We start from the raw sequence: 21,796 nt of genomic DNA, 5'->3' as shown, positions 1-21,796 counted from the left end.
TATGAATCTTGCAAGTGTTTTATTTCTCTTTTTTCAGTGTAGAACTATTTTTGTCATGTATTCCGTGATGAAATTGACATTTTTAATTAATAAAGCCAAAAGTCATTTAGAGCTCAGTAAATTAATCTCATTTAGAGGGAAGCTTTGCAGGAGAACATGTTTTAATATCTAAATGCTCTGAAAAAAATAAAAATAGTTTACTCCTTTTTCATGATAGTATATTCATCTTTTTTACATTTTGAAAGTTCCATTTTAAGAGAACATGTTAACTACACAACAGGGATGCAATCAGCAAAATCCAAACTGGGACAAACCACAGAAGAACCCCATTGTTTCATCAAATAAATTATAAAGAGAAAAATTGGAGAGAGGAGGTTGGAGATGAAAGCAGACATGTGACATTGTCCTCAGGGTGAGGATATCTGTACCTCTCTCTCCTAGTCTCTTCCTTTTAGGGCTGGGTGATAGGCCCACCCCTTCTCTTCTCTGGGAGTCTTTTTTTTTTTTTTTTTAACTCATCTGTTTAATGATGGGGTTGGGGTTATACCATGTGACTCCTAAGGTCATTTCCAACTCTGAAAAAAAATTTTTTTTTAAGGGTCAAGGGAGGGACAGAGGGAGAAGGGGAGAGGGTATCCTAAGCAGGCTCCACACCCAGTGCAGAGCCTAACATAGGACTCAATCTCACAACCCTGAGATCATGACCTGGGCTGAAATTGAGTCGAGCCCTTAACTGACTGAGCCACCCAGTCATCCCCCACAACTCTGAAATTCTAAAAATGTTAATAATAGGAATAGAGGGATGCCTGGCTGGCTCAGCGGTTGGGCGCCTGCCTTCGGCTCAGGTAGTGATCCCAGGATACCGGATGGAGTCCCGCATCGGGCTCCCTGCATAGAGCCTGCTTCTCCCTCTGCCTATGTTTCTGCCTCTCTCTCTCAGTCTGTGTCTCTCATGAATAAATAAATACATCTTTAAAAATAATAATAATAGGAATAGACTCACATAAGGGGTTGGTGGCATAGAGCTGAGGACAGGTCGAGTTTTCCTTCTGAACATGCATCATTTGTATGTTAGGTCTTCCCATGCTTGCTTGTTCCAATGTGTGAACTACCTTCCAGGATTCTGCTCACAGGGGTTACAAAGCACAATGGGTAAGGTCCTGGAATCAGACTGCCTGCCACCAGGAATGTGACTGTGGAGAGTTATGTATGTAACATCTCATTCCACAAAATAGAGAACTGCTCTAGGAGTTAAATGAGATGATATATGTAGACTACCAGAATACACACAACCACATACAAAAAGAGAGGCTTTACAAAGATGTGAGCCAGTATCCAAACTTAGATCACAATTCAAACAAACAACATACTCATTACAATCTTGATAAAATTTTAAATTCGAATACTTCCTGGATATGTGATGATATTGAGGAATTGTTAATTTTTTAAGGTACGATATTGGTCTTCTGGCTATGTTAAAAGAAAGAGTGCCCTTATTCTTTTACAGATATATCCTGAAATATTTCAAGATGAAATGAAAAAAAAGTAAATTTTAGAAGTTCCCTAAGGAAATTCATATAAATCTCTGTACATGGACTCCGTTAAACTCTCCAGCCTTATTTCTCACAACATGCCCAGTCCTGTCCACTCCAGACTCCTCTTGCTTCACTGGGTGTGCATGCTCTCTCTGGCTCCTAGAACCTTTACTGCACTCTTTGCCAGGAGGCCCTTCTCCATCCCTGCCTTCCATCTGGCTTCCAATTCATCCTTCAGTCTTTGATGTCCCCTCCTCTTGGAAGCCCATCCTGACATCCCCAGGCTGGGTTAAGCACCCTTCTACCACATACCACTGACATGCATTGCTCCTCTGCGTTCTGTTTATTTTTGTTTCCCCCAATGGACTACGATTTTCTTGAGATTGGTGATTATGTATTTTATCTCCAAATCTCAAGAATTAGACGTGGTGAATCATTTCTAGAAAGGTGGTAAGAGGCTGAACCAAAGACAGTGGTAGTAGAAATGGAGAGCAGAGGAGAGATTTAGGAGAAACTGAAGTACAAGGGACAGAATTTGCTGCTTGACTGCATTGTCAGGTGGGGAGGAGCCCAAGGTTATCCAGAGGTCAGTGACAAGGAAGGCCTAACTATGGTTAAGAATTGGACAGTCCACAGGCTTAAGAGGAAGAGATGATGCATTTTCATAGACACTTTCAGTGTGAAATTTATCATAACGTGATTCTGAAAAACATAATGTTTAGTCACAAATAATACACACAATTTAGGCAAAAAAAAAAAACACTGAATTTAAAGCTAAGAGTCCTAAGTTCTATTCCTAGCTCTGCCAGTTAATAGCTTTTTGACCTTGAGCAAGTCACTTAACTTTGCTAAGCCAATTTTTCTCCCTAAAAACCTGCTTGGTCCATATGCCTCTAGGTAGTGAGTCCTGCGTCTTTCCACCACACATTCTGCAGTGGTCATTTGATGGGTGTAAAGTTAAGTTATAGGGTGCCTAGAGATGACAGTAAGGCATTATGCACTAAAATTTTAAGAGGGTAGATCTCATGGTAAGCATTCTTACTACAAAAAAAAATTTTAAGCAAAAAAGGAACAAGGAAACTTTTGGAGGTAATGGTTATGATTATTATGTAGGTTGTGATGATAGTAACATGAGTATATGTCCAAACTCGCCAAATTGTATACGATAATTATGTAGTCTTTGAAGACTATTTATACCTCAGTAATGCTGGGAGGCTAAGTGCTTCATTATATTTTGTTCACCTTCCTGTCAAAGTAGTTATCAAAGCAGTATCAGTAATAAGTGATGATTTGCATATAATAGAAAATAGATGTGAGAAATGGAATTTTGAATTTGAAAGGAAAAAAGTAAATGAGCCATTTATTGTAAGTATCTATTTTTAATTCATCATTGATCAGAAAAGGTGGGTAAAGTGGGGCCTGCCAAAGGTTTAAGATAGGACAGGAAGACTGAGCATGGCTAACAAAAGCCTTAAGCTGCTTGACAAATAAAAAGATTTGTTAATATTTGCCTGGAATATATCTGCTGCAGATAAGAAGCCAACTCTATCAGGAGGAAGAGTACCATGGCTCTGAGCAGGAAAGAATGAGGAATGAAATCTCTGACCTAACAGAGGAGCTCCATCAGAAGGAGATCACTATAGCAACTATCATGAAGAAAGCTGCCCTTCTGGAAAGACAGCTAAAAATGGAGTTAGAAATAAAAGAAAAAATGTTAGCAAAACAACAGGTATGCAAGAGGGCAGGATGGCACTTTCCAGGTCACTGTGTTGCACAGTAGTCTTCCTCCTTGACTAATAAAGCATTGGATTTCTTGATATTGTTTCTGAGACTAGCATCCCGGAAATGCTTGGTGGAGCCACATAAAACCTTTGCGAAATAATGCAAAGTGTGGGACACCTAGGTGGTTCATTCGGTTGGTTAAGCGTCTGCCTTGGGCTTGGGTCATGATCCTGGAATGCTGGGATTGTGGTCCCAGAAACCAGTGCCACATGGGGCTCTCTGCTCAGTGGGAAGCCTGCTTCCCCCCTTCTCCCACTGCCCCTCCGCCTGCTCATGCTTGCTCTCTCTTGCTGACTTTGTCTCAAGTAAATAAATAAAATCTTTAAAAAAAAATAATGCGAAGTATCATCAAAAGAGAACCAAGGGAAAAGTGATGACACAAGATAATTGCACTAAATCTCATTCTAACATTTTCTTGTGACACATATTTTGATCACCTCCCACAGAATGCTCTAGTCAAAGATTTCTTCCTGAATTTATTTTCTGTAGTTCCATTAATATTTTTGTCTTTAAGAAAAAGCCTCTATTCCAGCTTTTTGTGGATACTTCTTACCCCCATTTTATATATTTATTAAGGAGGAGTAAAAAAAATGGATGTTGAAACATGAAAATTATTCCATATTTACTGAACTCGATACACCATATGGTTCATGGTGAAAGAAAAACAACAATTATACCATTCTACTATTAAAATACTGCAAGTAACTTTGAAGTCCACCCCTCCCTCCTTTGGCTTCCTCCTTTTTCTCCTCCCTTTCTTTCATCCTATTTCTTTTGAAATTCCTCAATCCTTTACTCATCATCAAATTGATGATCTGTTATTAAAAGCATGAGGTTTATCTGCTTTTCTTACCCCAAATCAAAAGGCTTTGAGGGCACCATTCAATGACTTTCTAGGCATATGAGGGTCACTTCACAAATAAGATGGCTATTTAAATCCTGTGTGTTATAAAAACAAGATCTGACTTTGCCCAATTATAAGCCATAAACTATGATAAATTCATACAATACACAGGAAAACAGCATAGATGAGATAGTAGCATTGATTGTACTGCTATAGGAAAAGATATTTTAGAAGTATTAACAGTGATTCGGGTAGTTGGATTATGAATGAATTACTTTCTTTATACTTTTATGCGTTTTTAGGTTTTTGATCAGGAGAATATATTTTGTAATCTACAAAGTAAATAAATCATTTTAAGGGAAGTGTTTTCTATAGAAATGAGGCCTATCTAAGTAAAAGAGCAGATGTGTGTAAGTACTAGTCAAGTAGAAGAAATCAGGGAAAAATAAATTAGACAGAATAAAGTAGTCATCAGACAGAGAGAGCGAGAGAGAGAGAGAGAGAGAGAAAGTAGTTTGGCAGAAATACTAGAAAGAACAAAATTAAACATAAAAGTAATATTTTCGTATTATAAAAATTAATTAGGTAATGAAGAATTCAATGGGCATTGTTATTAGAGCATGTTTTTAAATCGTGATTTTTCTGGTGTTAATTTGCATAGGGTAGAAAAGTTAGAAGTGAGATATGGAATTTTGGAATTGGAAAGAAAAAGCAAATGAATCGTATTGTCAGTATGTGTTTTTAATTTAGCACCAATCAGGAAAGGAGGGTAGAGTGAGGGCTGCCAGACTGAGAACTAAAGGCAAATATCTGATTTATGATGATCAGGCCTAACAAGTGTTTCTCTTCCCTACACTTAGAAAATCTATAGATTAGTAAAATTTCTTCTAATACAGTTGTGAGCTTTTATTATGATTTTTGCATTCACTTTTACCTCCCGATCTGCTTTCAGGTCTCAGATATGAGATATAAAGCTGTCAGAACTGAAAACACACATCTGAAAGGAATGATGGGCGATTTAGACCCTGGACAGTACATGGTAATAACAAGCTGCAACCATTTAGTAAATCAAACTGGGACACTGCGTCATTGGTCAGGATTTCCCCAGCCCTAATTTTACTAAGCACTTTCTATGTGTCAGATGTACAGGAGTTGGGGTGGCAAATTATTTTGCATTTGGATTGAATTTACTTTTATCCTCAGACTAGAACGTTTAAATTTCTTGTTTTCTCCTTTGCTCTTTTCTTGGGTTGGGCTAAATTCTGAGCATTTCCTCAAACATGCTACTCGCTCACTTTTGCTTCTGCATTTATCTCTGAAATCCTGCGTCCTGCGTGGCCTGACTCCCATGTCAACCATAGCCTTGATGCAGCCACTCCTGAAACTCCAATCAGAGTGAACTGGTCCATCCACACTTGGTCTGTACTTTGGTCTCACTTGTTTTGTAGCCTGTCACTTCCTCAGTGATGGTAAAAAGGGACCATGTTATATTCATGTTTGTATCACCATCACCTCACAATGTCAGGGGTACAGCAAGTGTTCATTAAATGTTGGCTGAATAAAAGGAAGGATGAATAAACAAATGATTGAGGATTGGCCTTATAGTTTTGACCAGTGGCTCTACAGACTGACCCCAGGGCAGCTTAAACAGACTGTGCCTTTCATTTCAGTTGTTCAATAAAACAGTTGAAGGTTGGTTTTTATATATCAATATGAGAACTTTTATTTATCAAACTAGGGAAATACCACTGTTACTTGTTTAGCATTTCTTTACTTTGGGAGAAAATTCTGAAAATAATTTGCCTGCCATTGAGAGAATGGAGAGGATAGAAGATGAGCAAGGTAAGCTGGTTCAGTTTCCTCAGCTATGACAGGAGGAAGTTGGGGTGTACAGGTTTCCATGATCCTGTATTTCTGGAATGGGAGCTACTCGTTCCCATAATGGTAAGTATTCAAGCATCAGAGAGTTAGAAGCATTCTGCAAGCATTCTGCCTTCGGCCCTGGTTACAGATTCTGTGATTGGAGGACAGATGGATAAAAAGGAAAGTATATGTGGCTTCCCTATCTGTTACATAAAATCTGTGTGACATTTAGGACTTTTATTTCTAAACACTTGACACGCAAAAATTTAAATTGGGTCCTGCCCCCATGAATGTCTTATTTTTTCCCCTCTCACAAAATGGTTTTTGTGTTATTTTTCTTTTTATTTTGAACTAAATGTTTTTCGGTGTGAATTCTGCGTCATCACAGCCCACACTGAGCCTGCTTCGCTCTGGCTTGTATAGGCATTTGGCTTTCTTCATTTATTTGGTTTTTTTTTTTTTTTTTTCAAGAAATAAAACACATAAAGATATGTAAAGAAGCTGATTATCCAACTGTTATCCCCAGTCCCAAGGTGGACTCCAGAGATATCCAGTGCTTTAAAACCAATATGTAGCATTCTATAACTTTTTTCTTGCTCATGTACACATATAGAAGGGAGAAGCTGAATGTCTCTTTACAGAAATAAGTATATAGTAAGTACATTATTCTAAACTGCTTTTTAACTATATATCATGGACAGCTCTATGAGACAGTAGGAAAACATCTTTTTTATCCTAATTTCTTAGGAAAATAAATATATACTCATGTAGAATATATGTGATTTTTAGTAAATTGAATCACAACTTATATACTAGTGATTTTCATGCAGGTATGTAGTCATATACTATTTAGGAGTTTTAACTTTTTTTAAAAAGTTGGATTACATTATACACACTTTCCTGTGTCTTGTTTTTGTTCATTCAACAATATCTTTTGCAAAGCATTCAAATCAGCTGGTTTAGGTCTATTTCATTCTGTACAATGGCTTAATAATATCCTTTGATGTGAATCTATCAAAATTTATTCTTTTTCAGAATGAATTCATTTGTAATTAATTCAACCCTTTCTAGATTTTTGCACAAATAAACAATACTGTAAAAAAAAATTCCTCATACATACTCAATTCTTAGGAACAGGTTCCTAAGAATAGGATTGCTGGGGCCACCTGAGTGGCTCAGTAGGTTAAGCATCCAACTCTTGATATCAGCTCAGGTCATGATCTCAGGGTCGTGCTGAGCATGGAGCCTGCTTGAGATTCTCTTTCTCCTCCTTCCTCTGTCCCTGGCTTAAAAAAAAAAATGGAATTGCTGATTAGAAGGATATGTATTTTTTAAGATTTATTTACTTATTTGAGCAAGAGAGAGAGCATGAGCAGTAGGTGCAGAGGGAGGGAGACTCTGAAGCAGACTCCATACTGAGCATAGGGCCTCTTGTAGGGCTTGATCCCACCACCCTGAAATCATGACTGAGCTGAAACTAAATCGGCTGTTTAACTGACTACACCACTCCAGTGCCCCTGTACATTTTAATTTTAAAACATCTGTTGTCAAATCACATTTCTAGCATCTCTGTACGTGCATACCTTTTTTGTTTCCTCCTTAGCAGCAAGAGGTGTTATTGCTCTTTTAAATTTTTGTCAGTCTGATGGATGTGAAGTGATGTCTCAGTAGTACTTTAATTTCTACTTCTCTGGCTACATAGAGTATATTTTTGTATATTGGCAATATACAATGAATTCTATTCTTATTCATTTCTTCATTGAGATACCTTTTTCTTGTCAATTTGTAACAGCAGTTTCCTAAATTTATTATTTATAATTTTATTTATGATATCTTTTTACCATACAAAAAGTTTTATTTTTTTGTCAAATACATGTATTTTTTTTTGTTTATAGCTTCTGAGTTTTCTTCCTGGAATATCAAGGTTTTTCCAACTTCTAGACAGTATACACTGTGAGTGTGTCTTTGATGATTTTTATATTTTTTCACCTATGACTTTAATCCACTTGAATTAAAATTTTACATTAGATATAAAACAAGAACCCAATTTAAATTTTCATATGAAGGTTCAGTTCATTTTATCCAGTTTCTGCAGATAATTTCCTGTTGGGTTTTATTTGGAATTGAAATAACTTTACACATTGCTTTGAAAGAATTGGCACTTTTATGATAGTAAATTTTCTCATCCAAGAATAAGACATGGCTTTCCATTTCTTCATGTTTCAGTTTATGCTCTTCAATAAGATCTTACAATTTTCTTTGCATAGGTTCTATGCCTTCTTTTAAAATTTATGCTCAAAAAAAAAAAAAAAAAAAAAAAAAAAAAAAAAAATTTATGCTCAAGTGTTTTATAATTCTTGTCACTGTTATAAGTGGAATATTTTCCTTTTTCCACTTATTGTTAATATAGTAAGAAAGCCAAATTGTCTTTTAATTCTAGTAGGCATTTTACTAGGGGATCCTAGGGTTTTTTGAGATATACAATCATTTTAACAAAAATAGATAGTTTTAACTCTTTTCCTACTGTTCATATCAATTATTTTTTGTCATATTGCATTTGCTAAAATCAATATTAAATAATAATAATAGCGATTGCTGACAAAACTAATTTTTTTATTTTCAATGAAATTGTTTTAGAGTTTTACTGCTTAGAATAATATTTGTTTTTGGGTTCTGGTCTTATATATTTTTATTCCTAGTTTATTTAGAGTTTTTAAGATTTGCTGCTGGCTTTTACCAAACACCTTTTCAGCATAAATGACACCATGTGGGTTTTGTCTGTTAATTTGTTAATGCCTGATTGACTGTGGTTGACAGATTTCCTGATACTGACCTATCTTTGAACTTTTGGAAGAAACCTTCTTGGTCATTGTTTTCATTTGCCAGGGCTGCCATAATGAAGTACCACAAACTAGGTGACTTAAAACAATGGACACTTACTGTCATACAGTTCTGGAAGTAGAAGTCCAAAATCAAGGTGTCAACAGGGCCACACTCCACCCCCACCCCCACCCCCCCGAAACCCGTAGAGGACAGTTCTTCCTTACTTTTTGATAGCTTCTAGAGATTTCCAGCCATCTTTGGCAATTCCCATCCTCTGTCTCCACATGACATCCTCCTTGTACATCTGTCTTCACACAGCCTTCTCTGGTTCTCCATACTGTCTTTCCTGCATGCATGTCCATCTCTGTGCCCAAATTTCCCCTTTTTGTAGAATACCTGTCATATTGATTAGGGCCCACCTTCGTGACCTCATTTTTACTTGATTGCCTACCGAAAGATCCATTTTCCAAATAAGGCCACATCCTGAGGTGTACTAGGAGTTAGGACTTCTATATATATAATTTTTTTAAAGATTTTATTTATTTATTTGAGAGAGAGCGTGCTCATGAGCAGGGGGCGGAGGCAAAGGAAGAAGCAGGCTCCCCGCTGAGGTCCTCTGGTGATATGCTTTCTCTTAAAGGATAGATCCATCAACCACTCCAAGTTACCTCCTTTGGATTACCCAATGGCTCCCAAGCTCTCCACTTCTTGTACTGGCCATACTTTTCTAACATAATCTTTCCTCATGTTACTCCTTTCAAGAACATGTGCTCAATTTCCAACTGGAAGTCTGAATTCTTCATAGTCCATGGCTTCCTTAATCTGGCTCTCCTTCTTTGTTTCACTTTAGTGACCTACACAAATCCTCTGCTAGAGCTAGGCCTGTCTTAGCCGCATTTGCATACGTGATGGCCATTTCTCATGCTCTTTCCTTGCTTCCAGGCCTTCACACATGCTTTCCTTCTACCTAAAAATTCCCTTTTCCTACTTCACAGAGCCATACCCTATTAATGTTTCAGGAAACTTAGCATAAATGTTACATGTTATACAAAATCTTCTTTGATTTCTCTCTGCTATGTTAAGTATCCCTTCTTGAAACTATCATAACATCCTTTACTTAACATCTATTGTAGCACAATGTTAAAATCACCTATTTCTTGTTAGCTACCCATCCCCTTACCAGTAGGCTCATTGAGGGCTGTTATGGCTCTAGTTTACCATTGTACCCAAGCACTTAGTATAGTGCCTGAATGCAGGAGGCAGCAAAAAAAAAATATTTTGTTAGATGAGTGAATGGATGAATCCATTATATGTCCTCCACCTGAAAGCTTTCCTTTACTTTTACCAAACTAAAGACATAGTTTTACTTTACTAAATCCTACCAGTCCCTTCAGACCAGGATTACGCTATATCTCCTCCATGAATTTATCTTCAGTTACTGTAGACTCCATTTACTTCTTCTTTCTTTGACTTTCTTTAGCAGTTATAACAATTTAGCATTGAATTTTAAATTGTCTTATTTTTTATTTTTTACTGTATATATGTCTTGTCTCATCAATCATAGACTCCTTGAGGGAAGAAGTGGACTGTGTTTTATACTTCTTACTGTAGGGTTTAGAATAGCATAGGGCTCAATGAATACTTGCGGATTTATGCATCTCACCTGTAGTGTAAGAGGCATAAATAAGTTTTCATGGAAATTATTGCTCACGTCATTAAAGAGATTGCCAGAGCCTTGTTTTATCTTACCTCCTGCATGATCTTAGTCTGATAGTTGTTGCCATTCATTGATTCAGAAAACATTTGAGTTCATACTTGGTGTAATGTGATATGATACATAGTTATACTTTATATTAGTCACTATTTTTTCATACATGTTAATTTTGTCTACTCAGTTTTGCTGTATTTTCCATTAAGGCAGAGTCACTTTTTCATATTTGATCACCTCTGACCTCTTAATACGTGTATATAAACAGTACATATTTGTTTAAAGATGGGTTAATTGGATATCATAAAATGGAATACCACTGATGAATGGCCCTCAGAGTGATGCCTTGTTAAAATAGTATTTAATCACATACACTTTATGTAGAATTGTAATTCATATAGAAGGTTGACTTTATAATTGCTCTCTCTCTTTTTTTTTTTTTTTTTTTGTATGTGAAGATCTGGAATTGACTTTGATAATTTCAAGCCACTCTCCAAAGAGAAAGATCTCTATTGAATTTTAAAAAGAGCAAAGATAATCCTTTACTCTTTAAGAGTATACAATCTATTATGTCATTTATTTAGCACTCACTAGTTTAAAGATTTCACATTAAAGAAAATTCCAATCTGTTAAAATCCCCTAGTTAGATAGTTAATTCTTTCCGAAATAATTGTAATGGATAAATAACCATGGAATTAAAGAATTGGCACTGAAATTTTACCTCAGGCAATAAGAAATAAAATATTTACATAATTATTTTTAGATTTTCTAAAATATGTGCTATTTGGATAATACTCAAATAATTTTTTTTTTCCTTTCTAGACAAGTGAAATTACTGATGTTAAGGTAGGTCATTTTAAAATCACTAGAACTTTGCAAATTTTTCCACTTGACTGTGACGCACCCTGCTTATTCGCACTTAGGGAAAGAAAGTTTTAAGAAAGCCCTCCCGCAGTGGTAGGAGTTAAGAGCCCTGCATTCAGTTATTGCCCTTTGCATACTTGGTGCTGTGGCAGCTCCCATTTTCCTGTGCAAAATCCACTGATGGGGCTCACCACCTCATATGTAAGTTTTCCTCAGGTCTCAGTGAGATACTCAAGATAGTAATAGAAGTAGCTCTGAAAAAGATGTTTTCCTTGGATTTGTGCAAGAACGATGACATCAAGTAAAGTGTCAGGGGCTGACCTTTATTCTTCTCCTGGGTAGCTCATGATAAATCAAATTTATCATGATGGATTTTTGTGATTCCATATTTACTTAGACCCATAGCATATTTAGTAAATTTTCCTTCATTTAAGAAAGGTGACATAAAATCAGATTTAATCAGAACTTATAATTTATGGTAATTTTTAAGACTAATTTGCCCTTTACTATCCATAAAGGTTGCCAAATAAAGTAATAGCCTAAAAAATTAGTACCTTCACAAGTCTCTAAACCACCCATTGACATGTTAAAAATTAATATACTAACCATAAAACATGATTGAAGTTGATCCCTCTGTAGAAATACATTGTTAGCCTATTATTTTGGAATATATATGAATTTAAAAAGAAAGTGTACTATAAAATACTATTATTGAGACACTTCAGTAACTCAACTAGCCTCATGCTAGCATGTCAAAGCAAGTAGGCACTAGGAGGTTTTGCCATTTCAAGAACGAAGCAATCGATTAAAACTACAAACCCCTAAAATTGGGGGGGGGGGGAATTTTGAGATAACAGGCCTATATAATAAGCAATCAGAAACACAGAGGTAGAATTTATTTTTTTTCCAGAGGTAGAATTTAATCAGTGCCTTAATCTTCACATGATAACCATCTAATGAAGGATTATTTCCTAAAATTAGTATAAAAGTATTTAAAAGAAACATGAAATGAGAGAGCCCAAAAATGCTGTCAAGGAAAATAGAATATGCTTTTAAGTATAAATCATGTAAATACATCACCTGTGTAATTTTTTCAGGTCATCACACTTATTTAATTATGGTGCATTTAGAAAGTTATAGAGTCTTTAAAAAAATTATTACTATCGTTCTTAATCACTTTCAACCAACACTGGGCCAAACAGAATCACAGATAAAATCTAATTTTATAGAAAAATCTTGAATAAAATGATAATGGAGCAGCAGACCATCAAGAATTATATATTTTCATGAATAGATGTTTTTTTTTTAGGAGTAAAATTTTTAATCTTTTCCATGACCTTTCTTGATCAGATCTGCTTGTATGAATATTTTCCTTATGAAGGGCAAAATTTTATAAGACCACTTCCTTTATATATTATTGCAAATCTGCTCTAATTCTAGAATAAACAATCCTTTCTCTTGTAAATTGCATATTACTCTTTCATCCGCACTAGTGTATCTCAAATGAGCAAATGTGAAGGCCTACTAAGGGCAAGGGCCTAAAAAGCAGAGAAATATCTTCAGTGGTCCTTCTTTTCCAAAGAGCACCATGGTGCATAGCCATATAATCACATAACCCTCTCTGAGTTGTTTTGGGGGAGTTTGCTGTCGTGGAGAATTTTCTCCGATTCAAAAGTTGGGACCTTTCTAAAGATTCATGAACTTCTATAACATATTGGGCAACAAACAGAAAATATAGTAAGCAGGCTTGGCCTTGGAAGCAAAAAATAAAACAAATAGGTAAACATTTTTAATACCTAATATGTATACAATTCTATACTTGTCAATCCTGATACTAATGTGGTAGTATATGAATAATTTAAAATGTGCAGTTCATCAAAAATTTTTTTTTCAACTTTACTTATTTATTCATTAGAGACACACACAGAGAGGCAGAGACACAGGCAGAGGGAGAAGCAGGCTCCTCGCAGGGAGCCTGATGCAGGACTCGATGCCAGTACCTCAGGATCATGACCTGAGCCAAAGGCAGATGCTCAACTACTGAGCCACCCAGGTGTCCCCATCAAAAAATATGTTAATGACTTTATGGAGTGCATAGCCCATGGAATGGCTTCCATGTCAAAGCTTTACATTTAGAAACTTCAAAATAAAAGTTCTAAGCCATTTTCATCTGTAGTCTTACAGGCTTTTAACCATAGAAATCTGGAGCTTCAGAAATGATACTTGATCCATGTTGTGCTTTTTGTGCTAAAATATTATGCTCTGACAATACAGCAGTATTGTTGAATTAGCAACTACACCACTCACAGATACCTAATCATAGGACTAGAAGGAGCTATGTAGACTCATTTAAAACATTTTCTTGACCTTATAAGAATATATTCTGTTTTTTAAAACTTTGTGAAAAGTTTAGACTCTCCCTAAGAAACTTCTTACAGCATTTAATTTAAAAAGCACCAGAAATCTTTGTTCTTGCTCAAAACCACTCATTTTGTGATTTAAACATGTTTTGTATTTTCTTCTTAAGACACATTAGAAATTAGGTGGCACATACCAGGTAGTAAAACTTCATCATGAAGCCACATTCCTCAAAACTGTGCTACTAGCACAATCTCAGCTCTTAGATCTTTGCTTTAAAGTGGTCCAGAGTCAGACTCTAGTCTGTATGGATTTTGTATATAATTTGTTGCGTCACCCAACAGCGGGGAATCAATATGGGATTTTCTATAATGACATGTGTTATTGTGATCAAAGAAAAATGTCTTTCAAAATTGAAATGTATGTTAATTCTGGTTCCATTATTAACACCAGAAGGCATACCCTATAAACATGAAAACTCTTAAATCCAGCCAATCTGTTCTTGATTCAGAGAATGCTAATGCATAAGTGAACACGGGTACTAGTGTAGGCATTGCTTTTATTGCAATGTGTTCAGTGGTAAATACTCAGTATCTGTGTTGTGAGGAGGTAAGAAGGGGAAAAGGCTTTTGGATGTACATAGGAGTAGAGCCATACCACTGACTCCAGTCAAAGACACCTTCCAACAGACATGTCTAAACGTACAGAAAATATGCATCGCTTATAAGGAACAGTTTTTTCAGGGATTTTTTTTTTTTTTATTCTCTAGAGTATGGACTTCACTAACAGGGAACATTCAAGGCATACATCTATTAACAAACTAGAATATGAGAATGAAAGGCTCCGAAATGATCTTGCAAAACTTCGTGCCAATGACAAATCAGCATGGGCTAACCAAAATACCTATGAAGAAATGGGACGATACACCTATCAAAACCAAATAAAAATGGAAAAACATGAAGATAGGTATGTTAACTCCCTTATATGAGGACACACATGAATGAACATACATTTAGAAATGGAAGTTTATTTTGAAAAAAATTAAAATTGAATTTTATAAACTTTTGCTCTTCAGTTATTTTAATTTTATTTTAGTGATAATGCAGTAGTATAGATCTGTTTTATATGAAATTCTGTATTGTCGCTAGCTTTCGAACTCTAACTGTGAAATGGTAGTGTTTTGGTGAATGTCACTTCACACCCTTCTTAGAAGCTGATGTGGCACTCAAAATATATAAGCAAGTATCTTATTTTTTAATGCCATAAAAAACAGATTTTCATATGTTACATATATTTAATCAAAGTACAGATATAGGATGATGTCACTTCCAACTTAACTTCAAAATATGCACTTCATACTGACACTCCAGCAGTAGCAACAAACCATTGGTCACTTCCTGGGGAAAGAATTGGGTAGGGTAGGAGGACGATTGGGTAGGAGGTCTCCTCTGAGTGAAGAGAAGCATGTGGAGAATTACATGATCCCCTTTTAAAGTGTCTTAGTTCAAAATTTAAGTAAATACATCAACCATAAAATTAGACTAATTTATTCAACTTTAATAAAATATTTTTGGAATCCAAACTGTCCCTGGAGATTTTTCACTCTTTTTCCAGACTTCGAAAATTCTCAGCAAAATAAACAAGTTTCTTTTCTACAAGACAGCTCTAAGTCATTAATATGCTAATATACGTTGTGAGTTTCAAGAAGAGGTGTGGTGTGCAGGACTCTTAAACTTACTTAACATTGGATTTATTAACATTTCATGGCGCCACAAAATGATGAATTGATAGGACTCAACATCAGTACAACCTTTGCTCAAGAACTCATAATACTTACCAGGAAAACCTTACACACTATTCTCATATAACAGTATTTACAAGCTTGGGAAATTTACAGCCTTTGTGATCCTTAACTTCCCATCTGATAAATAGGAATAATAATTATAAGTTTTTTGTGAGAATTATAGAAGAACATATAGTTCCATGTAAAACACATATTTCCATAAATGTTAGCCATTCTTACTGATGCTGTTATTACTGACAAAATTGTTAGCACTTATGATAATATGAATACTTCTTCAACAACTCACAGTGCCTAAAAAGGTCGGTTTTGATGGCCAAATGGCTGAACCTGGCATTTCCTCAAAGATAGTCCTGTGGAGGCGGGGTGATGCCAGGCTCATCTTTGTAACTAAGCACACCCAGTTCTACAGGGGGTAGATCCATAAATCCATGGCACATACCAAAAAATATGTGTGTTTAGCATTCTTGCAGATATAGCACAGCTCTCTACTTGTGTCACCTCTGCCCTGTACGTATTAGAGGATATATCCTAACCCGATGCAAGAAACAACAACCACTCAAAAGTGCTAAATGAATAACCTTTCTTCAAGTAGTTGGGGAAGGAAATGAGGGCAGACTGGCTGCCACCCTAAAACAAACACCGGCGGTGGGATCCTGGCAGGGGGCGGACAGAACAGGTCACTGAGGCACTGCGGTGGGCCAGTTCTCTCGTGAATGTGTCTGTGTGTGCTGCCAGGGGAACGGAAAATCTGTCCAAAAGAGTTCTAATTTTGATTGTGGTATAGAAATATTTTTTCTGACATAGAATAAACCCTCCCAAAGTGCCTTCCTACTCTACAGATTTATTTCTCTGTGGGTCAAATCATGACCCCGTGTATACAGTTTTTTCATTGTAAGGGAGAAGCAGGCCCCTAAAGATATCCTTTATAAAGGGTCTTCCTGGGTTTGTTAGTCAGGACTGGCCTGTATGGAGCACCCATTAGGTGCAGAACACTGTTTCCTATTCTTGCTTGTTGGGAAGAATTCTGAAAGCCTTAGATGAAGGTACCAGGAATTGTGATTTAAAAAGCAGTTACTCTGCCTTTTATTACTTTTAAAAAGTAATTTTATTGTTTGGATGGCCCCCTTTTTTCTTTGTTGGACGGCACAGAATGTGTTAAAAGGGCCTAACAAAAACAAGACAGTAGGAGACACAGAAAGCTACACAAGAGGTAAAACGCTCAGCGCGAGATGATCTTAATAAGCAGTTTGGACTACTGTTCCTGCCGCAGAGCCTCGTGTCCTGCCAGTCTCATCTGTTGAAAATTTCATTAAATTTGTTTTAATGCCTTGTCTGATTTCAGTGTTCTCCAGTGACCTGATTTTTAAAAGAAACAGCATTTCAAATGTTCTGAATAAATTATTACCATGTAGAAGCCGCTATGGGGAAAGCGTTGTTGAGTTGCAAGGACAGCGGGCTCCTCGGTGGAGAGCTGTGAAGTACATGCCTTTTAATTTCGGCAAGTGGAAAATGAAGTGTTCCTTCTCTCCCTCACAGCACAGCTCAGTGAAGGCAAATAGTAAAAGCTATACGTACTCGTCAGGCCTAAAAATCATCGGAACATACGGAGTCATAGTTACGTAGCAATGGCTAATGCAGGAAGTTCTCATTAAACTATTTTAGAGAGGAAAAAGCTTTTAGGCAAAAGTATATGCAGATAGTGTTCCACAAAATTTTTTTTTCCCAGTTAAATTAGAATTTCATTGGTGTTCAATTTACTAACATACAGAATAACCCCCAGTGCCCGTCACCCATTCACTCCCACCCCCCGCCCTCCTCCCCTTCCAACACCCCTAGTTCGTTTCCCAGAGTTAGCAGTCTTTACGTTCTGTCTCCCTTTCTGATATTTCCTACACATTTCTTCTCCCTTCCCTTATATTCCCTTTCACTATTATTTATATTCCCCAAATGAATGAGAACATATAATGTTTGTCCTTCTCCGACTGACTTACTTCACTCAGCATAATACCCTCCAGTTCCATCCACGTTGAAGCAAATAGGGGGTATTTGTCATTTCTGATGGCTGAGGAATATTCCATTGTATACATAGACCACAGCTTCTTTATCCATTCATCTTTCGATGGGCACCGAGGCTCCTTCCACAGTTTGGCTATCGTGGCCATTGCTGCTATAAACATCGGGGTGCAGGTGTCCCGACGTTTCACTGCATCTGTATCTTTGGGGTAAATCCCCAATAGTGCAATTGCTGGGTCGTAGGGCAGGTATATTTTTAACTCTTTGAGGAACCTCCACACAGTTTTCCAGAGTGGCTGCCCCAGTTCACATTCCCACCAACAGTGTAAGAGGGTTCCCTTTTCTCCGCATCCCCTCCAACATTTGTTGTTTCCTGCCTTGTTAATTTGCCCCATTCTCACCGGTGTGAGGTGGTATCTCATTGTGGTTTTGATTTGTATTTCCCTGATGGCCAGTGATGCAGAGCATTTTCTCATATGCATGTTGGCCATGTCTATGTCTTCCTCTGTGAGATTTCTGTTCATGTCTTTTGCCCATTTCATGATTGGATTGTTTGTTTCTTTGGTGTTGAGTTTAAGAAGTTCTTTATAGATCTTGGAAACTAGCCCCTTATCTGATATGTCATTTGCAAATATCTTCTCCCATTCTGTAGGTTGTCTTTGAGTTTTGTTGACTGTATCCTTTGCTGTGCAAAAGCTTCTTATCTTGATGAAGTCCCAATAGTTCATTTTTGCTTTTGTTTCTTTTGCCTTCCTGGATGTATCTTGCAAGAAGTTACTGTGGCCGAGTTCAAAAAGGGTGTTGCCTGTGTTCTTCTCTAGGATTTGATGGAATCTTGTCTCACATTTAGATCTTTCATCCATTTTGAGTTTATCTTTGTGTATGGTGAGAGAGAGTGGTCTAGTTTCATTCTTCTGCATGTGGATGTCCAATTTTCCCAGCACCATTTATTGAAGAGACTGTCTTTCTTCCAATGGATAGTCTTTCCTCCTTTATCGAATATTAGTTGACCATAAAGTTCAGGGTCCACTTCTGGATTCTCTATTCTGTTCCACTGATCTATATGTCTGCTTTTGTGCCAGTACCACACTGTCTTGATGACCACAGCTTTGTAGTACAACCTGAAATCTGGCATTGTGATGCCCCCAGATATGGTTTTCTTTTTTAAAATTCCCCTGGCTATTCGGGGTCTTTTCTGATTCCACACAAATCTTAAAATAATTTGTTCTAACTCTCTGAAGAAAGTCCATGGTATTTTGATAGGGATTGCATTAAACGTGTATATTGCCCTGGGTAACATTGACATTTTCACTATATTAATTCTGCCAATCCATGAGCATGGAATATTTTTCCATCTTTTTGTGTCTTCCTCAATTTCTTTCAGAAGTGTTCTATAGTTTTGAGGGTATAGATCCTTTACATCTTTGGTGAGGTCACAAAATTTTAAAGTCTAATTTTTAGCCGCTTCCTCCTTAGGTGAGGAAGATTGCGTAATACATTTTTATTTTTTTCAACTTGGTTTTATTTAAATTCAATTGATTAACATATTAGTGTATTATTAGTTTCAGAGGCAGAGTTCAGAGATTCATCAGTTGCATACAATACCCAGTGCTCATCACATCACGTGCCCTCTTTAATGTCCATCACCCAGTTACCTCTTTTGGGGTCCAACAGAGGTCTCCCCTAGCAGTGCAGGTGGTTCATCCCATCAGAGGAAGTTGCCTGCTTGGGTGTGTTTAATCTGATCCCTTAGTCTTGAGGTACCACAACTGGTTTGTGAGGAAGATTTATCAGTCATAGAAACTGAAAAGCCGTATTTTTTTTTCTGAAGGTTTTTTTGTTTTGTTTTGTTTTGTTTTGTTTTTTTAGTGGTCAATGATTCATCAGTCTTATATAACACCCACTGCTCATCACATCACGTGCCCTCCTTCATGCCCATCACCTGGTTACCCCATCCCCTATTGCCCTCCCCTCCAGCAACCCTCAGTTTGGTCCCTATGGTTAAGAGTCTTTTATGGTTTGTCTTCCTCTCTGATTTCATTATTTTATTTTTCCCTCCCTTCCCCTATGCTCCTCTGTTTTGTTTCTTAAATTCCACATATGAGTGAGATATGATAATTTTCTTTCTCTGGTAGACTTACTTCGCATAATACATTTTTAAATAATCTTTTATCCACTCAGAAATAACCCAATTTGTGTTGTTGTTTTTCATTCCTATTAGAAGTAATAAGAAGTTCTTCATGCTCATCCACTTAAACTGTGAAGCGTTTTAGGATATTGTGGCAGATTTGCTTTTGGATAGGGAAGTTATTCAGAACTTTAAAAAATTATGAATAAGATGTAATTGAATGTAGTGAGGATGTATTGAATATTTTTAAAGTTTTTAAACGGTTTTGAAGTTTAAGGATAATTTATAAACTAATTTGGAATAATGTTATCCAGAGCAATTAATATATGACTAATTTTAATGACAACTCAATTTTATAATGGGTTTCGTCTCTATATCTGATACATACTTAAAAGTCAATGTATGGTTTTAAAGGTTACATCATGTACTGGAAAGAGTTTAGTGACCATAAATATTAATCACTAAAATTGCTTCAAATCGAGTCAATAAATAAAGATTCTAACACCAAGAAAGCCACAAAGTTGGTAGGTTTGTCATAACTACTCTCACAGAGTCCCTTGTCAAGGATGGATAGTCATCTAGAAGCAAAAAAAGCCCGTCATGAAAATTTTGTACCAATGTGTTACTCAATAAGGAGCAAAACATAGACTGAAAAGTTGCAGGCCAGGAAATACTGAGCAGTTCCTAGAACAGGGAACATTGTGTGGAGTGTTAGGAGGTGAGGCTAGAAGCAGGCAGATTAGCACTTGTGAAGGGGTCCTGTTCCACACTGAGGACATTTTCCTGGAGCCCAGTGAAAATTAACAGAACGCCAGGAATGGATGTACAATCAGACAACTCTGAAAACTGCAGACAGTTGACTCCAAGCTCTCAAGTGGGCAGAGCTCTGCTCCCAACAACTGGGTCCTGCCCTCCTGGCAGAAGTAGGCAGAGGCCTCGGACTAGGACCTGTGGAAAAGACAACTGAAAAGACCAGCTTATAAGAGGGAAATAAAAGCCTTCCAAAATGTCTTTTAAGATAGCTTTTAAATTGATAGACTGCAAGGTGGTTTTATGAAGTATTGGAATAGCTGCATTCTAGAAGAACTTTGCAGATATAAAGATGCTTTTTTCAGATATAAAGATGCTTTAAACCAAAAGTATTTTAATCCACAATGTAGTCTTTCCTTTCAATCTCTACATTTTATTGATCTTACAGTAAAAAGCATGTTCATATATGTTTTACTAATTAACACTGTAAACTGTATTGATACATCCAAAGCAAAATGGATAATTGAGATAATTCTGTAGATAATTTAGGACAAATAATACTTTCCCTGAAATCTTTGTATAATTGAGATTACAAAGAGATATGTATGTCTTGAGTCGCTTCTATAATTATCTTATTTTTCCCACTGTGCTTTGAAGTATAGATGGTAGCCTCACTCAAATTAAAAGGTTCAGCTGAAGACTCTATGCAGATGTACTCTGCAATTGTTATAATTCTATCTGAATTGTGGGATGTTTCATCTTAACGTGCACATCATAAACCATGTTATTTCAGTTTAATTTGCTGTTCTGTTTCCATGGTAATTATGGTTTGGAAGAATGGATTAAAAAAAAGATATATTTCAAGATAAGTAAAAATGGAAAACATGCTGTGTTTGTTTTTATGTCCTAATTTACAGATGTCTCACTTAACTTTTATTGCTATTTGTATGCATCACTTTGAAAATGTTTACATAATAGGAAATAGGTCTGTATAGATAGATAGTCTCTGGATAAGAGGAGAGAACAATAATGTGAATTTTTTGGAACTATGTGAAATTAAAATATGAAGGCTTTGAAAATGGTAAATCAATACCTCTGGAGAATTTGAATAATCAATAAAAATGAATAAATAATTTTAAGTTGAAGGGATTCTTATGTTTTCATGGGCTTTGATGATTTTGATTAAATTTCAACCCCAATTTCATGAATTAATGTTCAGAAAGACATTTAGTCCCAAATAGCTCATACTGTTAGAACATTTTTATGTAAAATTTTATGGGAATTTGGTTCAGTTTTTGTTTTATTATTCATTTGTTTACTCAGC

The 21,796-nt window shown here is 36.3% G+C and overlaps 1 protein-coding gene across 5 annotated transcripts in view; it reads left to right on the top strand.

Annotated features, from left to right (window-relative positions):
- DEUP1 (deuterosome assembly protein 1) overlaps positions 1–21,796 on the top strand; it is an 83,002-nt gene that overhangs the window by 48,629 nt on the left and 12,577 nt on the right. For 4 of the 5 annotated variants that reach the window (XM_035704187.2, XM_025419316.3, XM_035704188.2 and 1 more), the window contains exons 10-13: positions 3,067–3,264; positions 5,114–5,200; positions 11,378–11,401; positions 14,547–14,743. In XM_035704187.2, the coding sequence (XP_035560080.1) occupies positions 3,067–3,264; positions 5,114–5,200; positions 11,378–11,401; positions 14,547–14,743 (506 nt within the window). The remainder of the gene's footprint in view (positions 1–3,066; positions 3,265–5,113; positions 5,201–11,377; positions 11,402–14,546; positions 14,744–21,796) is intronic. The other variant, XM_025419318.3, reaches the window with a different exon arrangement.

This window comes from Canis lupus, chromosome 21, assembly GCF_003254725.2.
Source record: "Canis lupus dingo isolate Sandy chromosome 21, ASM325472v2, whole genome shotgun sequence".
NCBI lineage: Eukaryota > Metazoa > Chordata > Mammalia > Carnivora > Canidae > Canis > Canis lupus.
The sequence above is the reverse complement of the archived record's forward strand: the minus strand, read 5'-3'. Positions and strand labels throughout refer to the sequence as shown.